Raw genomic sequence first — 25454 nt, 5'->3', positions numbered from 1 at the left:
TAATTGTAGCCAGTTAAAGGGGTTGAAATGTGCCTATTTCAATGCTTGGAGTATTAGGAACAAGGAGGATGAACTTAGAGCATGGATTGGTACGTGGAATTACAATGTTGTGGCTGTGCTGTCTTTACGGCAGTTATTTAGTTTATAATATTTTCGCTTGGTAATTCATTTGTTAGTATTTTCTAGTTAGAATTAGAAGTGTTTAAAGTATATTCATTGCATGTAAAATATAGCGGCATGCGATGACATCACATCCGGTTTCGCCGCGTCTTGTGCTAAAGTACCGGTTTGAGATTAACGCGAGGGTGGGGGCTCACCACGAGGCACACCTGAGCAGAGGTTGTTTTACAGGCATGAGAAATCACAGTGAGAGCAACGCTGTAAGTTAATAGATAATATTGAACTAAGATGTTAATGCCGATCCTGTTAAAAGTAACGACGGACGATAATGTTTATGCTTTCGTTAGTTAAAGAGTTGCGGATAGTTTGCATTGAAGTGTATTTAAAGTAGTCAATGGAGCAGGTAAACTCTGCCTGTATACTGCACCTTAGTGTAATGTAGTTATAGTCACCTTTGCAAGTATTTACAATTGAAATGTGATATTAAGGAAGGAACAAATACTGTATCGATCTTGTATTGTTTTATCAACAGTTTTCACCATATGTTAATGTGAAGAGTGAACAGTAAATGGTTAATCTTACTGCGATCTGGTCTCATTGACTGGTTTATCTCGACGTTGAATTCGGCGTTATTAGTACACGCGAAGGAGAACGTTACAGTGGCCATTACTGAAACTGGGTTGGAGGAAGGGCAGGATTGGATGATGAGGGGCCCGGGGTTCAGATGTTTTAAAAGGAATAGGATGGGAGGTAGAAAAGGGGGGGAGTGGCATTGCTGGTCAGGGATAGTATCACAGCTATAGATGCTGCAGAGGGAGTGTCTGCGGAGACGGTCTGGGTGGAAGTCAGAAATAGGAAGGGATCAATCTGTGCTGGGAGTAGTCTAGAGGCCCCCAAATAGCCCTCGGGACACTAAGGAGCAGATAAGCAGGCAGATTTTAGAATGGTGCAGGAAATACAGGGTAGTAGTTATGGGTGATTTCAACTTCCCTCATATTGACTGGCACCTCCTGAGTTCAAGGGGGATAGATGGGGCTGAATTTGTCAGGTGTGTTCAAGAAGGATTCCTGACACAGTATGTGGACCAGCCAACGAGAGGAGAGGCTATACTGGATCTAGTTCTGGGTAATGAACCTGGTCAGGTGACAGACCTCTTGGTGGGGGAGCATTTTGGTGAGAGTGACCACAACTCCCTTAGATTCAGCAAAGCTATGGAAAGGCATAAAATCAGACAAAATGTTAAAGTACTTAACTGGGGAAGGGCTAACATTAAAGGGATGAGGCAGGAACTAGCGAGAGTACATTGGAAACAGATGTTCAAAGGGGAAAGCACAGAAGTAATGTGGGAGAAGTTTAGGCATCACTTGAGCTGGGTTCAGGATAGGTTTGTCCCACTGAGGCAAGGAAAAAATGGTAGGAAAAGGGAACCGTGGCTGACGAAACACATGAGGCAACTCGTCAAGAGGTAAAAAGAAGCATATGTTAGATATAAGAAGCAGGAAGTAGGAGGGGCTCATGTGAAATATAGTGTAGCCAGGAAGGAGCTAAAGAAAGGACTTAGGAGAGCTTGAACGGGGCATGAGAAGGCCTTGGCATGTAGGATTAAGGAGAACCCCAAGGCATTCTATGTGTATGTGAAGAATAGGAGGATAACGAGAATGAAGGTGAGACCGTTAAAGGATAGAGTGGGCAACATGTGCCTGGAGGCAGAGGAGGTTGGGGAGGGCCTAAATGAATACTTTGCTTCAGTATTCAGAAATGAAAATGATCTCGATCAGGATGAGGTCAAAATAGAGCAGGCCTGTGTGCTGGACAATGTGGAGATTAAGGAAGAAGATGTGCTGGATCTTCTTAAAAGCATTAAGTTTGATAAATCCCCAGAGCCGGATATGATACACCCCAGGGTGTTGTGGCAACTGAGAGAAGAGATCACAGGAGCATTAGCTATGATCTTTGAATCCTCTTTGGCTACAGGGGAAGTGCCGGAGGATTGGAGAACGGCAAATGTAGTTCCCTTGTTTAAAAAAGGCAACAGGGAGAACAATAGAACGGTGAGTTTTACATCGGTGGTCTGCAAACTATTGGAAAGGATTCTTAAGGATAGGATCTACGAGCATTTAGAGAAGTACAGTCTACTCATGGGTAGTCAACATGGCGTTGTGAAGGGAAGATCGTGCCTCACGAGCCTAATTGAGTTATTGAAGAGGTAGCAAAAGAAATTGATGAGGGTAGGGCAGTAGATGTGGTCTACATGGACTTTAGCAAAGCTTTCGACAAGGTCCGTCATGAGAGACTCATCCAGAAAGTCATGAGGCATGGGATAAGTGGAACCTTGGCAATTTGGATAAAAGATTGGCTTAAAGGAAGAAAGCAGAGGGGAGTTGTGGAAGGGAAGTATTCTGCCTGGAGGTCGGTGACTAGTGGAGAGCTGCAGGGATCTGTCCTGGGACCCCTGCTATTTGTGATTTCTATAAATGACCTGGATGTAGAGGCGGAAGTATAGGTGAGTAAGTTTGTGGACGACACGAAGATTGGAGGAGTTGTGGATGCAGCTGTAGGTTGTTGAAGGTTACAAGAGGATATAGACAGGCTGCAGAGTTGGGCAGAGAAATGGCAGATGGAGTTCAATCCAGATAAGTGTGAGGTGATGCATTTTGGAAGGACAAACCAGAAGACTGAGTACAGGATTAATGGTCAGTTACTTCAGAGTGTGGATGAACAAAGGGACCTTGGGGTTCAAATCCATATATCCCTCAAGGTCGCTGCACAGGTTGATAGGGTAGTTTAGAAGGCCTATGGGATGCTAAGCTTCATTAACAGGTGGATTGAGTTCAAGAAGAGGTCATGTTGTAAATCTACAAATCTCTGGTGAGACCGCACTTAGAGTTTTGTGTTCAATTCTGGTCACCTCATTATAGGAAGGATGTGAAAGCTATGGAAATGTTACAGAGGTGATTTACCAGGATGTTGCCTGGTTTGGAGAACAAGTCGTATGAAGCAAGGTTAGCAGAGCTGGGACTTTTCTCTTGGGAACGTAGAAGAATGAGAGGGGACTTGATAGAGGTCTACAAGATTATGAGAGGCATAGATAGGGTGGACAGTCAGTACCTGTTTCCCAGGGCACCAATAGCAAACACTAGAGGGCATAGGTACAAAATTAAGGGAGGGAACTTTAGGGGAGACATCAGGGGTAAGTTTTTTACACAAAGAGTTGTGAGTGCCTGGAATGACTTGTCAGGGATGGTGGTGGAGGCGTGGATACTGGTCAGGAGTCTGATGGTTGTGGGGTGATAAGTGTTCCTGAAGCTGGTGGTGTGGGATGTCCTGCTGGGAATATTACCACTGATCAGGGTGAATATAACTAGAGGACATAGATTTATAGTCAGTGGTCAGAGATTCAGGATCAGAATCAGGTTTATTATCACTAATGTATCTTGTGAAATTTGTTGCTTCTTTGGCAAAAGTACAGAGCAAGATATAAAAATATTCCTGTACATTCCAATCAAAAATAAAATAAATGAATCGTGCAGAAAGTGGAATAGTGAGGTCATTTTCATGAGTTCATGGATCGTTCAGAAATCTGATGGTGGAGCGGAAGAAATTGTTCCTTTAGGGTCTTGTACCTCCTCTCTGATGTTGGTGATGAAAGGATGGTGACAGTCTTTAATGGTGGACTCCATTGGAGGTTGGAGAGAGTGGGGTTGGAGGAATGAACAGAGAGGGGTGGAGTGATTGAGTGACACAGGAGGGAGGGGAGGAGTGATGGAGGTGAGAGGGGAGGATGGTCACAGAGAGGAAGGGAGGAATGACTGTGAGGAGTTACACGGTGATTGATGAGACATAGAAATGACTGGAGTGGGATTTGAGTAATTCAGTACGTGGATAGAAGGAAATGGGTGAAAACACACAGGAGAAAGGGATGGAGAGACGTGGGATGCTGGAGTGGGAGGAATGAGGCGAGTGAAGAGAGAGTGATGAATGTGTCAAGAGAGTCGGGCAATGAGAGTGACGGTCCAACTGGAGGGAAGGAAGGAGAGATTGAAAAGAGAGTGATGCAGACAGAGTGAATGCCGAGAGAGGGAGATGTGAGGAGAGGGATTTGAGAGACAAGGGTAGAGATATGAAAGACCAAAGGAGAGGGGAGTGTGTGTATTTCAGAGGACAGATTATACCTGGACTTGAGCCTCCTGTTCCTGCCATTGAGTTCCTTCCTGATTGAATGTAAAACTTGTTTACTACTTTACCCTTCCTTTGTATTTATTCTTATTGCAGAACCTCTGTCAGACTCAACTCGGGAACGCCAAGGACCGGTGACTGGAGAGCCTGGTCCAGGGTTGATCACCAGCCCAGCAGGGTCTGTGAGCTCAGGTACAGATTCCCAGTCAGACACAACTCCAGAATCCTCAGGATCAGAGACAAGTGAGCTGAGTCTGGATTTGACCACCAGCCCAGCAGGGTCTGTGAGCTCAGGTACAGATTCCCAGTCAGACACAACTCCAGAATCCTCAGGATCAGAGACAAGTGAGCTGAGTCTGGATTTGACCACCAGCCCTGCAGGATCTGCCAGCTCCGGTACAGATTCCCAGTCGGACACAACTCCAGAATCTTCAGGATCAGAGACCAGTGAGCTGAGTCTGGATTTGACCACCAGCCCAGCAGGATCTCTGAGCTCAGGTATTCATGATGGGGTTTGTGAGGGTCAATGAATAGAATGATCTTTCCCTCCTTTAGTCCTCGATATTCATCTGGACTTTGACTGAGAGTAGTGACCGGTCACAGACATTCACGAGGGAGAGTTGTTGAACAGGGACTGGATGGTTTTGGTATCTCTTCAGATCAGAGACCTCCTTTTCAAATTGTTGTCCCAGTGGCTACCCATTTCAATTCAATTTCCCAATCCCATTCCACGTGTCTGTCCAAGGCCTCCGCCATTGATATGATGAGGCCAAACTCAGATTGCAGAGGCAACACCTCAAATTGTATCTGGGTATCCTCCAAACTGACAACATGAACATTGATTTCTCTAACTTCTTTTTCCATTCCCTCTCTGCTCCCCCATGCTTTACCGCTTCCACATATTACCTCCCAGTTTCTTAAATCACACCCTCCGTCACCCACCCACCTTCGCCTATCACCTGCCAGCTGTATTCCTCCCCACCTCTTTACTCTGGCTTCTTCCCCCTTACTTTTCAGTGCTGATGAAGGGTCTCAGCCCAACATATTCACTGTTTATTCCCCTCCAGAGATTCAGCCTGACCTGCTGAGATCTTCCAGCATTTGCAGAATATCTCATCTTTATGAATTATTGTCCCTGTTTAATCTCTGCCACTCTCCCATGTCTCTGTTACTTTGTTCCAGACCTGGAGGCTTCCACAATGGATCAGACCAACACATCATTTATAGGACAACCCACCCCATCACCATCCCCTGTCTCAGTGGGCGAGAGATCCTCAGGTATTAGATCTTGTGTCCATCGGGGTCTCTCACTCTGTGATGTCGATCTTCTCATAGACCAATTAGCTGTTGGATGTGCGACATAATGGGCTGTATTCAGTTGACTTATTCTCCTGTCTGTGTGAAATTTCTGCTCTGTCCAACATTATTCCCGGTTGGTGTGCATTGTAGTGGTGATGAATAAGCCTCTTTGTCTGAGGTGGTCGATGGGGCTGGGTAAGATGGGTTGTCAGGGAGAGGATGAGGATAGAAACCCGGGGGATTTATTGGCAGAGGGATTTGCTGGGAAAATGTTTACCAACCTTTGAAATGATGGAGATCTAGTTTGGAATTCAAGGGGTGTGCCGACTGACTGACATTGGGAAAGATGAAGTTTGTGGAGCTAAGATCATGGAATATGGGTGTAGCTCTAGAGAATGAGGGGATAAGGTTTGTTAAACCATGAGGAGTAAAGATAGGGTACATACAAGCAGGCTGCTTCCACTGAGGTTGTGTAAGACCAGAACTAGTGGTCACAGGTGAAAGGTGAAATGTTTAAGGGGAACATGAGAGAGAACGTCTTCACCCTGAGGGTGGTGCAGGTGTGGAACAAGCTGCTGACAGATGTGGTGGATGTGGGTTTGATTTCAACATCAAAGAGAAGTTTGGATGAATACATGGATGGGAGGGGAATGGACAGCTCTGATCTGAGGGCAGATTGATGGGACTATGCAGAATACTAGTTCAGCATGGAATAGATGGGCCAAAGGGCTTGTTTCTATGCTGTAGTTCTCTATGACTGAGTGGATAGTGGTGATTCAGATTGGAGAGATAGGGGATATGAGGGGAAGAGGAGAGAGTAGGAATGGGGGTGTCACTGAAAGAAGACGAGGTGAGGATGGGAGAGAGGTCTGGTGTGTGACGAAGAGAGAGGATGGGAGGGAAGAGGAGGGAACCGGGATGGGGGGTCACTGAAGGAGGACTGGGGATGGGCGAGAGGTCTGGGGTGTGTGACGAAGAGAGAGAATGGGAGCAGAAGAGGAGTTGAATTAGAGTCAGAATCAGGTTTAATATCACCGGTATGTGTTGTGAAATTTGTTGTTTTTTGACATGTAAAACATTGAGGTATTGTTCATGGGTTCCTTGTCCATTCAGAAATTGATGGCAGAGGAGAGACTGTTCCTGAAGCATTGCGTCTATGTCTCCAGTTACTCCTCCCTGATGGTAACACTGCTCCTGTACGCCTCATCACCATCTGAAATTCTGCCAACAGTCATGTCATCAGCAAATATGTAAATGGCATTTGAGTTGTGCCTCGCCACACAGTCGGGGGTGTAGGGAGAGTAGGGCTGTGGGCTAATCACGTATCATTGAGGTGTGCCAGTGTTGGTTGTCCGTGCACCACCCCAGCAGCTTCTGTGAGCCCAGGGACTGATATCCAGTTGGACAGAACTTGGGGACCTCAGGGATCATTAACAGAGGCCCTGGTTCAGGTTTGACCACAAGATCACAAGACAAAGGAGCAGAACTAGGCCATTCGGCCCATCGGGCCTGCTCCGCCACTCCACCATGAGCTAAACTATTCTCCCATCTAGTTCCAATTTCCGGAACACAAAACAACTCTTCCCAACACAAAACAACTCCAAACAAAACTAAACAAGAAGCGCAGTAGAAGCCCTTTATGTAATTATATAATCATGTAAAACCTGCCTCTTAAAGTAGAGGGGGAGGAGTCAGAGTGGGGGAAGTGCGCACTCAAGGGGGGAAGGGGAGGAGGGTGTGTGGGGGAGGGGCTTGGTGTGGAGGGGAGAGAGACAGAGAGAGATACACATATACACACAGAGATACAGTAATACACACAAAATACTGTAGGAAGTCAGCAGGCCGGCAGCGTCTATGGAAAAGCGTACAGTTTCATACCGAGACCCTTCATCAGTCCTCCAGTCTTTCCTGCTCAGTTCCTCCGGCTTTTTGTGTGTGTTGCTTGGATTTCTAGCATCTGTGGATTTTCTCTTGTTTGTGATCACAGAGTAGCGCCCAGCAGAATTAGACCCAACAGCTTTTCATATCCATGTTGACTGACTGGTATTTACAACACTAATATCATTTTACCAGAACTTTCCTTAGACTTCTAAGCGCTTACAAATTAGCGGCTCAGTGAGATATTTCTTGTTTTACTCCGCCCTCACTAATTTCTCACGTAGTGCATTTCACAATCCAACCACCCTCTGAGGAATCTCCCCCGACTGTTTCACACCTCGCCTCAACCCTGTGTCCTGCAGCTTTCCATACCTTTGATATAAGGATAAATCTGCGCTCTCTGCCCATATAGCCCGTGGTCAGAGAGGCCCTGGGTGTCCAATGCTCCTCTGGCCAATATTCCTGTCCGGAAGTTCAGTATTGAGTGGGAATAACCACAGCTGATTCATTGTGAAGTCCCAGTGCCTGGCAGCATCGATGGGTATCCAACAGCTGACTTTCAAAGGACCTCATGCTGTAAATGTATATAGACTCTATTTTAAATATATCTAAGTCGAACATCTAGGAATAGCTAGTTAATCAGTTGTTGATACAAGACAATGCCAATAACGTTCATGGTTAATTCATATGTCAACTTTGAAATGAAATTAAAATTCACTGTGATTTCCAGACACACATTGGCTGAGAGAGGATTGGACCCCAAGGTGGGTGAACTTGGTTACATACAAAATTCCTTGTTTGTACAGCCGTATGACGTGGAAACCAGGTTCGGCCCATTAAGCTCGTTCTAGTCGTAATTCTCCACTCATCCAACGTTAATCCCATTTTAAATTATCTCTACATCCTCATCAACAGCCCCCATGACAACCCATATTCCAGCAATTATGAACACTAGAGTTAATTTAGGGTGAGAATATGGTGGAAGCTTTACAGAGGGACAGAATAGTTTTTTCCAGCATGCTGTCCGGGTGAGTGAATATGTTTCATGAGAATAGACTTCACTCTGGACTGAAGGGACATGAGAGGAGACTCGATAGTTTATTGTTTCACTCTGGACTGAAGGGACATGAGAGGAGACTCGATAGTTTATTGTTTCACTCTGGACTGAAGGGACATGAGAGGAGACTCGATAGTTTATTGTTTCACTCTGGACTGAAGGGACGTGAGAGGAGACTCGATAGTTTATTGTTTCACTCTGGACTGAAGGGACGTGAGAGGAGACTCGATAGTTTATTGTTTCACTCTGGACTGAAGGGACGTGAGAGGAGACTCGATAGTTTATTGTTTCACTCTGGACTGAAGGGACATGAGAGGAGACTCGATAGTTTATTGTTTCACTCTGGACTGAAGGGACATGAGAGGAGACTCGATAGTTCATTGTTTCAATCTGGACTGAAGGGACATGGGGGGAGACTCGATAGTTTATTGTTTCACTCTGGACTGAAGGGACATGAGAGGAGACTCGATAGTTTATTGTTTCACTCTGGACTGAAGGGACGTGAGAGGAGACTCGATAGTTTATTGTTTCACTCTGGACTGAAGGGACGTGAGAGGAGACTCGATAGTTTATTGTTTTACTCTGGACTGAAGGGACGTGAGAGGAGACTCGATAGTTTATTGTTTCACTCTGGACTGAAGGGACGTGAGAGGAGACTCGATAGTTTATTGTTTCACTGTGGACTGAAGGGACATGACAGGAGACTCGATAGTTTATTGTTTCACTCTGGACTGAAGGGACATGAGAGGAGACTCGATAGTTTATTGTTTCACTCTGGACTGAAGGGACATGAGAGGAGACTCGATAGTTTATTGTTTCACTCTGGACTGAAGGGACGTGAGAGGAGACTCGATAGTTTATTGTTTCACTCTGGACTGAAGGGACGTGAGAGGAGACTCGATAGTTTATTGTTTCACTCTGGACTGAAGGGACATGAGAGGAGACTCGATAGTTTATTGTTTCACTCTGGACTGAAGGGACGTGAGAGGAGACTCGATAGTTTATTGTTTCACTCTGGACTGAAGGGACATGAGAGGAGACTCGATAGATGTTTGAAAAATGATAAGCGCAAATGACTGATACGAGGGGATCATAATATTAATGTATTGGGGTGGGGCATGTCAACTAAAAGTATTTTCCAAAGAGCGTGTGATAGCTGAGGCAGACGTATCAGCGATATTGAAGAAGCTCTCAGGTAGACAGATGGATGTAGAAAAATGGACTATATAGGGGACAATGGGTATATTGATAATAGAGCATGTGAAAAAGAAAGCACAACATCTGGGTCTGAATTAATGAATTGTGGTTTAGTGTCCTGTTCCGTACTTTAATTCTCCAAACACACCGGTCTGGTGGTGGCGGGTTTGGGTGTAGAATCCAGAGGACACCCACCGGTCACAGAGAGAAAGCGAAAATCCCCTACCTACAGCAATGGAGGTCAGGGTGAACACAGATTTCTGGATTAATGTGGTAATAACTGAACTTGTTGCGCCAGTTTTTTCGCCTTTTCGTAGAACCGGCTGTTAATGTCAGTAGCTTTTGACACGTGATCATGGCCGTAACAACTTTGCATTGTTTATGTGATTTACAATGACGTTTGTTCATGCCCCTTGTTTTGTGACTAGCTTGCACATAGTTTCGTTTACATACGATGCGATGAGAGGATTTTCAAACACACCACTTTTTCCGATGTGTAACAACCCAAATGAACCACAGAGGCTTTAATATGTTTTAAAACGTGCAATAGGGGCGATCTTTGTGTTCATATTTCATAAGAGAGGTGCGGAAGGAGTCACAAATTGCAATCATGTGGTCGTAACACCGGTGATTTTTTGGGAACGGGTCTGCATTCCGAAAGCACGTTCTCAGTATATCAGTTCTGATGGCTCATTCCGTGCCCTTGTTCGCCATTTCAGGAACAGACGCCCGGACGATCTACTCGACAGCAGGCGGGGTGGGAGCCGGCCTTGTCATTCTGATTGTCGTCCTGTGGACAACTGCAGTGTGCCGGTTTGTAACGCGGGGGAGGGAGTGTCCAATGCCATCCAGCTTTGGTAAATAATCCAACTTTCGTTCATTACCCACTCAAATGAAATCTGACCATCTGTCTTAAAGTAGCAATAGATTGGAATTTGCAAGGACAATTTCAGAAGCTGAATTAAGACACGTGGGATTGAACAAGGAATTCTACACATGTTGTTTCACTTAATTTAATGTTTCCTTGTGTTTTCACTCTGTAAACTTTTAAAAGTTTTTTTTGTTTGTTTTTAAACGGCCACGCTCTGTGATTATGCTCACCCGTTTTTAACTTGGGCAAACATTAAAGGCTGTACAATAAATAACCCTCACGTTTACTTGTGCGGCGACGTGATCAGGCGGCTCCACTCGAACTGTTCTGAACCAGAATGCCGAGGAGAAACCGTAAGGGACACAGTTGTTGAAATTTTGTTCCTCGTCGCGGTGCCACTTCAAATCATTTCTATGGTTTATAACCAATCTGTAACCCGTCTCTGTTTGGTGCTTTAGGAAGCAACGACGAAAAGCTGCCGCTGTTTCCGAGCTTTCTGTCGACTACAGTACTGTGACGCCTTCAACAAATTTCGTGGTAAGCAGCGTCAAACTGCAGTGACATGTTCATGTAACGTGGCTTGCTTTTATTCAGCTGGTGATACTGCACAGGCAAGAGTTGTGGAACCGTGCTGTCGCCTGTATTGGGGCGTTGGACACTGAAGGAATGGAAAATCTCTGCTTTCATGTTTTGATGGTCTCTTCTTTGATCCTGGTTTGATATTTGCTAATAACCCTTTCTCTTTTTCGGTGCCTTGATGAGAATTGAATCAGCGGCTAGGTTTAGTGTCTCAGCAGTTTGGGAAAGTAGTAACCTGCAATCAGTCAGGGGTCATACTCTATCCGCGTAAAGTTTACACGGTCCCCTCCTTGTATTACCCGTGCGTGTTCCACCCCGAATGTCAAAGGTCACGATGCAACCAATTGTTGGAGATCAGCGACAAAAATGTATCAACATGGAGAGACGAAAGAGGGGTTAAGGTGGATGGATTCGGAGAAAAGATAGATGGTTTAAATAACCTTGAGACAGCGGGTTAATGGATGGTGAGGGAGTAGAGAGGAGGGAAAAAGGGTAGGAGGGATCCTCATATGAGCTAGTCCCATCTTCTTGCATTTGGGGGTATCTCACTGAACCTGTCCTACTCATATATCCAGTCCTTTAGAATGCCTTCCACTAACTTCCCCACTGCTGATGTCAGGCTCATCGACCGATAATTCCCAGTTCACATTTCGAGTCGTTCTGAAACAGCCGGACAACATTAGATACCCTCCGATCCTCCGGTACCTCACCTGTCACTAAGGATGATCTAAATATCTCTGCTAGGGCCCCTGCAATTTCTCCACTTGCCTCCCACAGGCCCTGGGGAATTATCCACTCTAATTCACCCCAAGTCAGCAAACTCCTCCTCCTCGGTAGTCAGTATAGGATCCATGACCTCCCTGCTGCTTTTCCTCACTTCTCTAGAGTCTGTGTCCATCTCCCGAGTAAATACAGATGAAAAAAATCAGTTTACCATCTCCCCATCTCTTTCAGCTCCACACATCGTTCACCATTCTGATCTTCCAGCAGACCAATTTTGTCCCTTGCAAAACTTATGCTCTTAAAATACCTGTAGGATCCTATTTCACCTTGTCTACTAAAGCAACCTTTCATGTTGTATGGCACTGTAACCTCACGTCCTCTATCACCCTCCTGATTTCTCTCTTAAGAGGTCTCTTGCACTTCTTATACCCCACAAGTGCCTCATTTGATCTCAACCTCGCCTCTTTTTCCTACCCTGGGTCTCTAAACCTGTTAGTCTTGCCTTTTACTCCAAATGCAAGGTACAAATTCTGTGCTCTCAATATTTCACTTTTGAAAACCTCCCACTTACCAAGCATCTCTTTAACAGAAAACCACCTCCACCAACCCATACCTGCCAGATCCCTTCAGATGCCACCAAAACTGGCCTTTCTCCAGTTTAGCATCACAGTCCGAGGACCAGTCCTATCCTTCTCCGTAATTATCTTGAAACTAATGGTTCCTTCAGGTTGTCACTGAAGTGGGAGGGGAGGTGGTAGTCAGGATAACCTCCCAATACCCATTAAATGTTCTCAATGGCCTGCGTCTCAAACAGGCTCTGACAACCAAGTCCAGCTCCTGGCTTCCACGTGTGGTTTAGCTGATATGTCCAGAGGAACTGGTTCTACTGACGGGACAAGGGACAAAGGCAGATTATTCATGCCTTAAAAGCATTCGCTTCAGGCAGACTGGGCTTGTCGGCCGTGGTTGGGAACTTATCTGGAGAAGGAAATCTCTGAGCTCAAACCTCCACTGTATTTCAGCGATACCCACTCATGTGTATGGGTTTGGGAGTAAACCCTGAGGGATAACCTGGAGCTGGGGTCTCTAGGACAATCCTACCCACTCATGTGTACGGCTTTGGGAGTAAACCCTGAGGGATAACCTGGAGCTGGGGTCTCTAGGACAATCCTACCCACTCATGTGTATGGGTTTGGGAGGAAACCCTGAGCAATAACCTGGAGCTAGGGTCTCTAGGACAATCCTACCCACTCATGTGTATGGGTTTGGGAGTGAACCCTGAGGGATAACCTGGAGCTGGGGTCTCTAGGACAATCCTACCCACTCATGTGTATGGGTTTGGAGGAAACCCTGAGGAATAACCTGGAGCTGGGGTCTCTAGGACAATCCTACCCACTCATGTGTAAGGGTTTGGGAGTAAACCCTGAGGGATAACCTGGAGCTAGGGTCTCTAGGACAATCCTACCCACTCATGTGTATGGGTTTGGGAGGAAACCCTGAGGAATAACCTGGAGCTGGGGTCTCTAGGACAATCCTACCCCTCATGTGTATGGGTTTGGGAGTAAACCCTGAGGAATAACCTGGAGCTGGGGTCTCTAGGACAATCCTACCCACTCATGTGTATGGGTTTGGGAGTGAACCCTGAGGAATAACCTGGAGCTGGGGTCTCTAGGATAATCCTATTCCTCATGTGTACGGGTTTGGGAGTAAACACTGAGGAATAACCTGGAGCTGGGGTCTCTAGGACAATCCTACCCCTCATGTGTATGGGTTTGGGAGTAAACCCTGAGGAATAACCTGGAGCTGGGGTCTCTAGGACAATCCTACCCACTCATGTGTATGGGTTTCGGAGTAAACCCTGAGGAATAACCTGGAGCTGGGGTCTCTAGGACAATCCTACCCACTCATGTGTATGGGTTTCGGAGTAAACCCTGAGGAATAACCTGGAGCTGGGGTCTCCAGGACAACCCTATTCCTCATGTGTATGGGTTTGGGAGGAAACCCTGAGGAATAACCTGGAGCTGGGGTCTCTAGGACAATCCTAATCCTCATGTGTATGGCTTTGGGAGTATACCCTGAGGAATAACCCGGAGCTGGGGTCTCTAGGACAACCCTACCCACTCATGTGTACGGGTTTGGGAGTAAATCCTGTGGAATAACCTCAAGCTGGGGTCTCTAGGACAATCCTACCCCTCATGTATATGGGTTTAGGAGTAAACCCTGAGGAATAACCCGGAGCTGGGGTCTCTAGGACAACCCTATTCCTCATGTGTATGGGTTTGGGAGGAAACCCTGAGGAATAACCTGGAGCTGGGGTCTCTAGGACAATCCTAATCCTCATGTGTATGGCTTTGGGAGTAAACCCTGAGGAATAACCCTGAGCTGGGGTCTCTAGGACAACCCTACCCACTCATGTGTATGGGTTTCGGAGTAAACCCTGAGGAATAACCCGGAGCTGGGGTCTCTAGGACAATCCTACCCACTCATGTGTATGGGTTTGGGAGTAAATCCTGTGAAATAACCTGGAGCTGGGGTCTCTAGGACAATCCTACCCACTCATGTGTACGGGTTTGGGAGTAAATCCTGTGGAATAACCTGGAGCTGGGGTCTCTAGGACAATCCTACCCACTCATGTGTACGGCTTTGGGAGTAAATTCTGTGGAATAACCTCAAGCTGGATTCTCTAGGACAATCCTACCCACTCATGTGTACGGCTTTGGGAGTAAATCCTGTGGAATAACCTCAAGCTGGATTCTCTAGGACAATCCTGTGTTGAGTTCTACACAGACTGGCAATTCCTTAGATGCCCCTGGTTCCAAACTTTCTATTTCTCTGGATTAATTAGCTTCGAGGAGAATGGATCCTCCTACATGGACAAAAGCTTGCTCTCCATATCCTACAGTCCTGGTTGTGTACTGGCTCTCATATCATGTAGACTGCTAGGGTGCAATCACCATGGGAGATAGCGACCCACTGAGGGTCTCAGTGGAATTGTGATCACTAGATCCAAAGTGTGTTCCTGCACACACTTCTGTCACCTGTCCTGTCTCGTCCCCAAGGGGAGATCCAGTACCTTTCTCAAATTAAACAGTCCATATTCATAATAGAATTTACCAGTATAAACCATTCAATGCCTTTTATTTTTTTACACATGTGATGAAAGCATTAGCTTTTGGGACACCGTTAAGAAGGTGACTCCTGTAAGTAGCTCCGATGGTAATTGTCCAATATTCTCATTTTAGACTGCTGCATCTGAAACACAGCTACACCCATGGACAATACAGGATGTGACGTGGTGTTAAGGCATTTACAAAGGTGGAGTGGGCTTTATGATTAACTCCTTGTGGTGGTCAAACGTAAGGGTTCTGTCCAACTCCTACTCACCTAACCTGGATCATCCACTGACCAAGTGTCATCTAGTTTACGTGTCAGGACTTACCAGCCATAGACTTGGACCGTTAGATATCAGGGCAGAATTAGGCCATTTGGTCCATCGAGTCTGCTCTGCCACTTTCATCATTTCCCTCTCTAATATCTACTATTAGGCAGCCCTAATATCCTGCCTTCCTGACCCAGCAAGAATCGATCAACCTCTGCCTTAAATATACCCAATGTGGAGAAAATTCCACAGATTCACTCCAGTGGCTAAAGAAATTCCTCCTAATCTCCGTTTTAAATGGACGTCCCTCTGTTCTGAGGATGTGTCCTCTGATCTGAGACCCCCACCAGAGGAAACATCCTCTCCAATGTGGAGAAGAATTCCACAGATTCACTCCTGTGGCTAAAGAAATTCCTCCTTATCTCCGTTTTAAATGGACGTCCCTCTGTTCTGAGGATGTGTCCTCTGATCTGAGACCCCCACCAGTGGAGACATCCTCTGCACATTCACTCTATCGATGCCTGTTACATTTGAGAGGTTGATTGAGATCTCCCCTCATTATCCTGAATTCCACAAAGAACAGGCACAGAGCCACCAGACTCTCCTCACATGATAAGCATTTCACTCCTGGAATCATGAACCCTCTCCAATGCCAACACATTTTTTCTTAAATAAAAGGCGTAAACCTCTCGCAATACTCCAAGCGAAGCCCCACTAGGGCCTTATAAAGCCTCAACCTTACATCCTTCCATTTATATACTAGTCATCTTGAAATAAATGCTAACGTCGCTCTTTTCTTCCACTCCACCAACACAACCTGCAGATTAACCTTCAGGGAATCCTGCACGAGGACTCCCGAGTCCCTTTGCGTCTCAGATTTTTAAATTTCCCTCCATTTAGAAAACACTCTACACTTTTATTTCTTCTACCAAAGTGCATGATCATACAGTTCTTGACACTGTGTTCCATCTGCCACTCCACCTATGTTCATATTGTCTGAAAACCTGGCCACAAATTCATTAATTCCATCACTGAAATCACTGACATACTGTATAACATAAAAAGAATCGGTCCCAACACAGACCCCGTGGAATACCAATAGCAGCCAAACAGAAAAGGCTCCCTTTATTCCCACTCTTTGCCTCCTGCCAATAAGCCAATGCTCTATCCGTGCTATATTCCTTCCTCCAACACCATGGGCTCTCAACTTGTTAAACAGCCTCATGTGTGGCACCTGGTCAAAGGCCCTTTGTAAATCCAAATACACAACATCCACTCATTCTCATTTGCCAATCCTGGGTGTTATTTCCGCAAAGAATTTCAGTGGATTTGTCAGGCAAGATTTTCTCTTAAGGAAAGCACATTGACTACGGCCTATTTTATCATGTGCTTTCGAGTCCTTAACCACATCCTGAACGATTGCCTTCGATATCTTGCCGACCACTGCGGTCAGACTAACTGGCTGATAATTTCCTTTCTCCTTCTTGAATAGTGGAGTGAATTTTGCAATTTTCCAGCCCTCCGGAACCACAGCAGAATATATTCATTCTCATCACTCTTGCCCCCACAATGTCCTCTGCCACCACTTTTAGACCTGGGGTGTAGACAATCTGGTCCAGGTGATTTATCTACCTTCAGACCTTTCTGTTTCCCAAGCACCTTCTCCTTAGCAATGACAACTTCACTCACTCCAGCTCCTGACACACTTATACTTCCAGCATACTGTCAGTGTCTTCCACAGTGAAGACTGGTGCAAAATACTTATTCATTTCATCCACTATATCCGACTCCTCACATCCTACCTCTCCAGCGTCGTTTTACAGCAGTCCAAAATCTACTCTTGCCTCTCTTTATATATCTGAAGTAACTTTTCAGAATCAGAATCAGGTTTATTATCACTGCCATGTGACATTAAACTTGTTAACTTAGCAGCAGCAGTTCAATACAATACATAATCTAGCAGAGAGAAAAAAGTTAATAATAAATAACTAAATCAATTATGTATATTGAATAGACTAAATAAAATGTGCAAAAAGAGCAATACTGTATATTTTTTAAAAAGTGAAGTAGTGTCTAAAGATTCAATGTCCATTTAGGAATTGGATGGCAGAGGGGAAGAAGCCATTCCTGAATCACTGAGTGTGTGCCTTCAGGCTTCTGTACCTCCTACCTGATGGTAACAGTGAGAAAAGGGCTTAATAATGGACGCTGCCTTTCTGAGACACCACTCCCTGAAGATATCCTGGGTCCTTTGTAGGCCAGTACCCAAGATGGAGCTGACCTTTGTATTCCATCTTTTTGTCTTCTTTTAGTTGCCTCTGTTGGATTTGAAAAGCTTCCCATTGCTCTAACAGTCTGGTTGTTCTGGGAGAAGAAAGAGAAAGTAAATTCACAGGCTTACGATGAGATGAGAGAACCACTTACACTGAGAGTCACGGATTTACACAGCATGAGAATCCGTCCACACCTTCTTCACTCCGCATGTCTACCTGTGTGCCTCTTTCAGGGAACTCTATACATCTCCCCATCGGTCTCTCTGTTCTACAACTCTCCCTGGACCCTGTCATTCACTCTGTGTGTTCCACTCTGGTTTACCTTCCAAAGTCGTGCTTGTCCGGTTAAGTTGCCCCAACCATTCCTGGGCCCACTATCCCGGGTGGCCTCCATCCCACTGTAACCTCCGACAACCCTCATCCTCACCATTGTGGTGTTGTGCTCACCCTCACTGACTGTTCAAGCTGAGATTTTGGAGCATGAACAGAAACTCGGGGACGAGCTGTCACTGGATCTTCTGAACCATCCGTGTAGACGTGTTACAGCCCATAATATCTGCCTTGCATCTGTTTGTCTCCGGTCTCCAGGCAACCAGAGATGAAACCCTGTGGTGATGCTGCATCGCATTGTGATGTGTCCCGCCCGTGTCACAGTGGCCTTGTGATGTCAGGCCTTGACCTCTCCCTGATTGGTCACTCCTCAACACCTCTGCATGTAGTAAAGGCCTTGCTTGGCCACATTACAATGGTGTGAAGATGGTGAAAAGATTAACTGGTTTCCATGGTGACCCTGGGAATGGTAGAGGTGGGATTGTTCACTTTCCCGGCCCCTTGTCCGGGTTAAGGGAGATTCAGTGTGAAAATTGTGCTTGCCTGTCCAAATACAGAAGGTTCTGATTAAATGGGGTCCAATTAAATGGCTGTCCCTAATTAGACCAAGTTTCATGGAAATAATTTGAAAAAGACAATCTAATTGATCAACAATTGACACATTTAAATGAAATACAGAACACATAAGAACACTGCTAATACTACGACAGTATGATGAAACTCTGTATTAGTTCCTAATAGTTATAGACAGAAGAACTCAGTGCACATTGCCGTGTTCTTTTGATTGACTGTCAAAGAACAAGTCAGCACAGACACCGAGTGTTGATAACAGACTGCTTGCATTGCTTTCCAGCTTCCGGTACTCTCGAAATCCAACAGTAATTTTCCTGGCATCTTGTGCAGGCACCAGCTCAAGTTCAGACGTGTCTAAGGGCCACACAAGTCACCTGACTGACACTAGTTAGAAACTGTTCAGCAAAAATCTTCTGTCCCAAATAAACAAATGGAACGCTGGCTAATTTCTCCATTAGTTTTTGTTCTTTATGAGATGTCCCAGCTGCCCCAGTGAGCCAGAATCCATTGAATTTATTAATCCCACCCTTGTGAATGCCTTCCAATAATTTACCCATGACTGACGTCAGGCTCACTGGCTGATAATTTATCAGAGTCCTCTGTATTTATTAATCCTGCCCTTTAGAATGCCTTCCAGTAATTTACCCATGACTGACGTCAGGCTCACTGGCTGATAGTTTACCAAATTCCACTGTATTTATTAATCCTGCCCTTTAGAATGCCTTCCAGTAATTTACCCATGACTGATGTCAGGCTCACTGGCTGATAATTTACCAGAATCCACTGTATTTATTAATCCTGCCCTTTAGAATTCCCTTTAATAATTTATCTATGATTGATATCAGGCTCACTGGCTGATAATTTACCTGCTATATCTTAGAAACTTTCAGAACAATGGAACAAAGTCAGTTCTCCTCCAGTCCTCTGACATCCCACCCATGACCTAGGACATTTTAACTCTTCCTGCCAGGGCCTCTGGAGTTCCTGCATTCGCCTCCCACGAGGTCCAAGGGGATACCTTGTCAGACCCTTTGATTTATCCACCCTAATTTGCCTGACAACAGCCAGCACCTCCTCCTCCGTAGTCCAGACAAGGTCCATGACCTCACTACTCTGTTGCCCCAGTTCTACAATCGGTGTCAGTCTCCCAAGTAAATACTGATGCGGAAAATGCATCTCTCCCCTCTCTTTCAGTTCCATGCACCAATGGTCACGCTGATCTTCAAGAAGACCAACTCTGTCTCTTGCTACCCTTTTGCTCTGAAGATAGTGAGAGAAACTCTTGGGATTTTAGTTCATCTTGTATGGCACTGTAACCTCGTGTCCTGTTTTCCCCTCCAGATTTCCCTCTTAAGCGGTCACGTACATTTCTTATACTCTTCAGGTGCCTCATTTGATCCTACCCTTCCTTCCTTTTCTTACACGAGCCTCAATATCCCTTGATAACCAACAGTCTCTGAACCTGTTAGCCTCACCTGTTACTCCAAAAGGAAGACCTCACCTGTGGCTCCTTGTCAAAAGCTTTCTGAAAATCCAAATACACAACATCCACCAATTCTCATTTGTCTATCCTGTGATATTTCTGCAAAGGATTCCAACAGATTTGTCAGGCAAGATTTTCCCTTGAGGAAACCATGTGGACTATGGTCTATTTTATCACATGTCTCCAAGTACCCCAAAACCACAACCTCAACAACCGACCCCAAGACCTTCCCAGACTGAGGTCAGACAAACTGGCCCATAGTTTTGTTTCTTTTGCCTCCCTCCCTACTTGAAAAATGGAGTGAAGTTTCCAATTTTCCAATTTTCTGGAACCATGCTACAATCTCGAAAGACCTTTACTGAAACCTCCACAATCTCTTCAGCCACCACTTTCAGACTCTTGAGGTGAGGACCAAATGGTCCAGGGGACTTATCTCCCTGAGGCCCTTTCAGTTTCCCAGGCAACTTCTCCCTGGCAATGTCAGCGTCACTCACTCTGCACCCGATACTCTCGAACCTCCGGCACACTGCTTGTGTCTTCCACAGTGACGACGGATGCAAAATACTTCTTCCGTTCCCCCACCATTTCCACCTCTCCAGCATCGTTCTCCAGTGATCTGATCTGCATTCTCTCTTCTCTTTTGCTCTGTATATATCTGATGCAGCTTTTCACATCCCCTTTACTATTATCGGCCAGCTTTTGCTTCTTCATGACTATTTTAGTTGACTTGCTTTGGTTTTTATACGTTTCCCAGTCCTCAAACTTCCTACTAAATTTACTCTATTCTATGCCCTATCTTGGAGTTTTATGTTGGCTTTGACTACTCTTGCCAGCCACGGTTGGATCAGGCTGCCTTTAAAATGCTTCTTATTCAAGGCAGGTATCGATATGTCCCTGATTAATCAGGGTCAAAGGTTACCAGGGGAATGCAGGAGAATATGGTTTAGAGGAATAATGTATCAGCAGTGCTGGAGGCAGTGCAGACTCAATGGGCTGAATGGCCTCGTGCTGCCCCTATGCCGCAAGGTCTTACAGTCTGACGGGCTTACTTCACCAAGGCATCGAGCAGCAGTTACAGGCTGTATGCTGGCCAACCCAGGCTGTGCCGTAACCGTCACAAGTCAGGACACGTCTCGGCCCGATGCAGGGCAGCGATGTGTGAAAACTGCAAGCAGGAAGGCCACCAGACAGAGGACTGGCAGGAGAGGAAACGCGCCAAACTCTGGAGACTGCGGTCACCTCCACAGAGCCCGCCCCACACTCGCTGGCCCCTCCACACTGGAACGAGAAGGAGAGCTGGCACCCCAACCATAATTATTTTTTATTTATTCATTCACGGGATGGAGCATCGCCAGCTGAGCCAGCATTTATTGCCCATCCCTTGTTGCCCTTGAGGAGGGGGTGATGAGCTGCCTTCTTGAACTGCTGCAGTCCCTGAGGTAGTTATATGGTTATAATGCACAGAGAGGGTGAGAGAGGGTCAGTTCACAGGATAAATTCCCCCCCCCCCCCCCCACACCAGCAATGTGTCAGTGTCGGACACTGGGCTGATTTCACAGGAATATAATGGACAGAGAGGGAGAGAGAGGGACAGTTCACAGGATAAATCCCCCCACACCAGCAATGTGTCAGTGTTGGACACTGGGCTGAGTTTACTGTTCAGTTAATCTCCCCGCTCGGTGAGCCGCACCTCCTGCCCTGCGCAGGGTTGCCAGACTGAAATACTAATCTAAACCCAAACAATACTAGAAAAAAGCCAAACAAATTACAATATGTTTCTCACACTCACATCACATGAAAAGCTCCAGATCCAGGTCATTACTATTCTCTTCACAGGAATGAGTGGAACGTGCAGCACAAACCTTGTCCAATGTGAAGTTTTTTAGCATTTTTGGAGATGCAGTGAAGTCTTTACAACACATTCCTGATATCAATAATTTTGCCCTGATTCTCACCGTAGCATCAAGAAGATTCAGCTGCATTCTGTTTCTTGCCTTTGTTCTACCGGAGGATACAAGAGAAAATATCCTCACAACTACAGCATTGCTGACAGGGGTAGTTAGGCAAGTAAGGGCAAAGGTGGCAACCTCTTTAAATGCCTGATGGTGAAGTACACCAATCCAAAACTGTTCTGTGTCTGTCGGGAGTCCGTCTTTCTTAAATGGAGCTTCTTCGTTCCAATCGACAAAAGGCATTTTTCTGTGTTGTTCTTCAATAATGCCGACGTTGTTTCCTGCAAGGTGTATAAAGGGTAACTCGGAAAACATGGGCCTTGAGTCCTCATTTAAAAATATCACAGGGCTCAATTTTGATAAACTTTCAAATGTATCTCTCGTTGATGGAAGTCTACATGTAACTTGACTGAGAGCTTCTTCTAGCATAGACATACATCTTTCTTTGACATTTTTTATTTCTAGATGGGCCAATGTTCTGCTGTAGGACCTTATTACATGCTGTTAAGAATTTGATACCAAAATCAACTTCATCAATATTTTTTTTTCTGTCTTTTGGCATCATACAGTCTGCTCTGAAGACTCTTCTGGTGTAAGAATACTTGTTGGTAAAATTCATAAGTATCAGCTTTGGTTTGCTGAAAAAGGCTGTTCAGTCTTTCAAATTCATGCACAACAGCTGTTGCAAACTCAAAGAACAAATAGTTTTTGTAGTCTGAATGACAACATTTCCTTTAAGCGTCTTGCTTTGAATTTTGTACCAAACTTTGATTGGGCTGGTTCAGCAGAAGTGAAATAACCCTTTAGCTCTTCCCAGTTCATCAAAACTTTTCCATGCAGAAGCCACCAAGCAGATGAAGGGTTTACACCGAAAGGAGACATCTTTTAGTCTAGACCACACAGAATTGTTGCATCCAACCATGTCTGATGCACCATCAGATGCAAAACCAATGCAATTTTTCATTTCCTTGTCAATCAAATTGAATACGTTTTCTCTTGCACTGGAATTAAACCTAGAAACCCAGTTACAACTTCCTTTGTCCTGTCACTTAAAAATCAAACTAAAATACATAAGTGTTTTTCTGTTGCAATGTCTGTAGATTCATCTATGATGATGGCATATTTCTTGTTCTGAAAGTCATCAATAAGATCAGTTGTCAGTGCAGGCAAAATGATGTTTTTGATTTAGCATGCACATTTAGTTTTATGTAACTCTATGTGCTCCAGTGTACTCCCCTGCCCATGTGCTATCATGATTTCACTAAGGTGGTCAACTGTACATATCGCACAATGGCAGGTCATGCTTACAGCAATTTGCAGCTCTGCTGCCTTAACTTTATCATTATCTTGCCTAAGTCTTTGTTACATTAAGCTGCGTCTGGAGTTCTCCGCTAGTGTCTCTCCGATTTTTCATGATTTGAAAGGTTGCTAACTCTATTACCAATGATGATATTACCAATAACACTAGTAGGTAGAGTAAATGCCGTATAAATGAATATATTCCCTAGATTACAATGCTTATTCCAATCACTACCAATACAACTACCTCAGAAGTTTTTTCAACAGTTAAATAAATATGTGAGGAAGTTCCTTTGGAAAGGTAAGATCTCAAGAATATCGTTGGAAAAATTGACATGGAAATTTGATCTAGGAGGGTTACAACTTCCAAATTTTAAGAATTATTATAAAGCAAATCAACAGATTTATTCCATCTTTTTTTTTGATAAAGATAAACCAGCATGAACTAGAATAGAACTAGATAAAATAGGAGAAAATACACCAGAAGATTTTATATATAAATGGGAATCTAAATGGATACGGGAAAAGAAAGAATCTCCTATATTAAAACATTTGATTGATTTATGGAATAAATGTTGATGATGAAATAAGGAATTATTTATTAGAAAAGAGATCTTCAATTCAAAATAGACATTCCTTTTACAATGGATAAGCAACTTTTATATAATTGGTTTCAAAAACCGATTAGATATATAAGAGATTGTTTTGAAGGAGGTATATTAATGTCATTTGATCAATTAAAGAATAAATATAAAATATCAAACACTCTTTTTTGTTACTTCCAATTAAGGGCTTATTTCCGAGAAAAATTGGGTCAAACAATGTTATTGCCGAAATCTAATGAAATAGAAACTTTAATTCAAAAAGGAAAAACTAAAACATGTATTTCTTGTATGTAAAGTTTGATTCAAAAACAGGCAATTAAACAAGGAATCCATAAGTCAAGACAAAAATGGGAAACTGGCTTGAATATTAAAATTGAAGAAACAAATTGATCAAGACTATGTCTTGACAGTATGACAAATACAATAAATATCCGGTTAAGATAAGTGGAATATAATTTTTTACATCAATTATATATTACACCACAAAAAATATATAAATTAAACCCAAATTTATCTGATCAGTGTTTCCGATGTAACCAAGAAATTAGTACCTTTTTACATTCTACTTGGTCTTGTTCTAAAATTCAACCTTTTTGGACAAATTTAAGAGTTTTACTGGAACATCAGCAGCCTGTTGTACCCAGACAAGTTTTTCTTCCCATTTGCTGTTGTACTTACGATTGCTCTCGGAACAAGCTTTCCATTTCTTTGACGACATGTGTTGATGATAAATGATTTATAAAAAGAGCCGAAGGCGGCACAGTTTCATCACAAAACGTGATTCCGTATAGAAAGTCGATGTGTGTGATTATAAATCACATCCGAGACAAACTGGAGCCGGATCACGTGACCGGCCGTGTTGCCGGTTTGGATATTGCCGAATGGAACTGACCGAAATACATCTTTCTCAAAGGAAAATGTTTCAGAAACAGGATGGCTTGTAATTTTCGTGCAGATAATGTCAGCAAGTGAAAAAGCCGGGAAAAAGCCAAATGAATCTTCTGAAGCCAAACAAATTGAATAAAAAGCCAATTTTCTGGAATTTGCTCCGAAAAAGCCAATCAGGTGACCGCGCACCGTCGCGCGCAGTTCGCCTTACGTCACTGCTCAGGTAACACCGCCCACCCCGTTACGTCATTGGGCAGGTAAACCGTTGGCTCGTGAGCTCCTCCCTCCGCCTCTGGTCGGTTCGTTTCCCGCAGCGCGAGCCCCACCTCCCTCGCTTCGTTATTGGTCGCTCAGTCCGTCAATCTTGCTAGCCCCACCTCTCTCCCTCCGTCATTGGTCGATTAATCTGCCCGAGGCTCGAGCTCCGCCTGAAGGTGTCGGAGTGTCTGAATGGGCGGGGGCGGTCTGAGGGAGGGTCTCGGTGAGGGTGTTTTTGGAGTGACTGAGGGCGAGGAGGGTTTGAGAGTGAGGGAGGGTTTCGGTGAGGGGGGTCTGTGGGGTAGAGAATGTAGTAGCTGAGGATGATTCAGTGAGGGAGGGTCTGGTAGTGATGAGGTTTTCAGTGAGGGAATGAGGATAAGCAGCAGGAGGGACTGAGGGTGAGGAATGTTCTTGGTGAGGGAGGGTATGAGAGTTTCTCAGTGAGGGAAGATTTGGGGGTGAGGGTCTTGATGAGGGAGGTTCTTGGGGTGTGGAGGGTCGGTGAGGGAGG

The 25454-nt window shown here is 44.8% G+C and overlaps 2 protein-coding genes across 2 annotated transcripts in view; both read left to right on the top strand.

Annotated features, from left to right (window-relative positions):
• Window positions 1–11601, top strand: part of LOC132384393 (oncoprotein-induced transcript 3 protein-like) — a 79715-nt gene extending 68114 nt beyond the window's left edge. Inside the window, exons 7-9 of the mRNA XM_059955499.1 lie at window positions 4393–4794; window positions 10447–10584; window positions 11057–11601. Of these exons, the coding sequence (XP_059811482.1) occupies window positions 4393–4794; window positions 10447–10584; window positions 11057–11115 (599 nt within the window). The 3' untranslated portion in view covers window positions 11116–11601. The remainder of the gene's footprint in view (window positions 1–4392; window positions 4795–10446; window positions 10585–11056) is intronic.
• A 13485-nt stretch (window positions 11602–25086) lies between these two features.
• The window catches only part of LOC132384392 (uncharacterized), a 214422-nt gene continuing 214054 nt past the window's right edge, over window positions 25087–25454 (top strand). The window contains exon 1 of the mRNA XM_059955498.1: window positions 25087–25116. The gene's annotated coding sequence lies outside the window, so the exon portion shown is untranslated. The remainder of the gene's footprint in view (window positions 25117–25454) is intronic.

The sequence above is a fragment of the Hypanus sabinus genome, chromosome 32, assembly GCF_030144855.1.
Source record: "Hypanus sabinus isolate sHypSab1 chromosome 32, sHypSab1.hap1, whole genome shotgun sequence".
Lineage (NCBI taxonomy): Eukaryota > Metazoa > Chordata > Chondrichthyes > Myliobatiformes > Dasyatidae > Hypanus > Hypanus sabinus.
The sequence above is the reverse complement of the archived record's forward strand: the minus strand, read 5'-3'. Positions and strand labels throughout refer to the sequence as shown.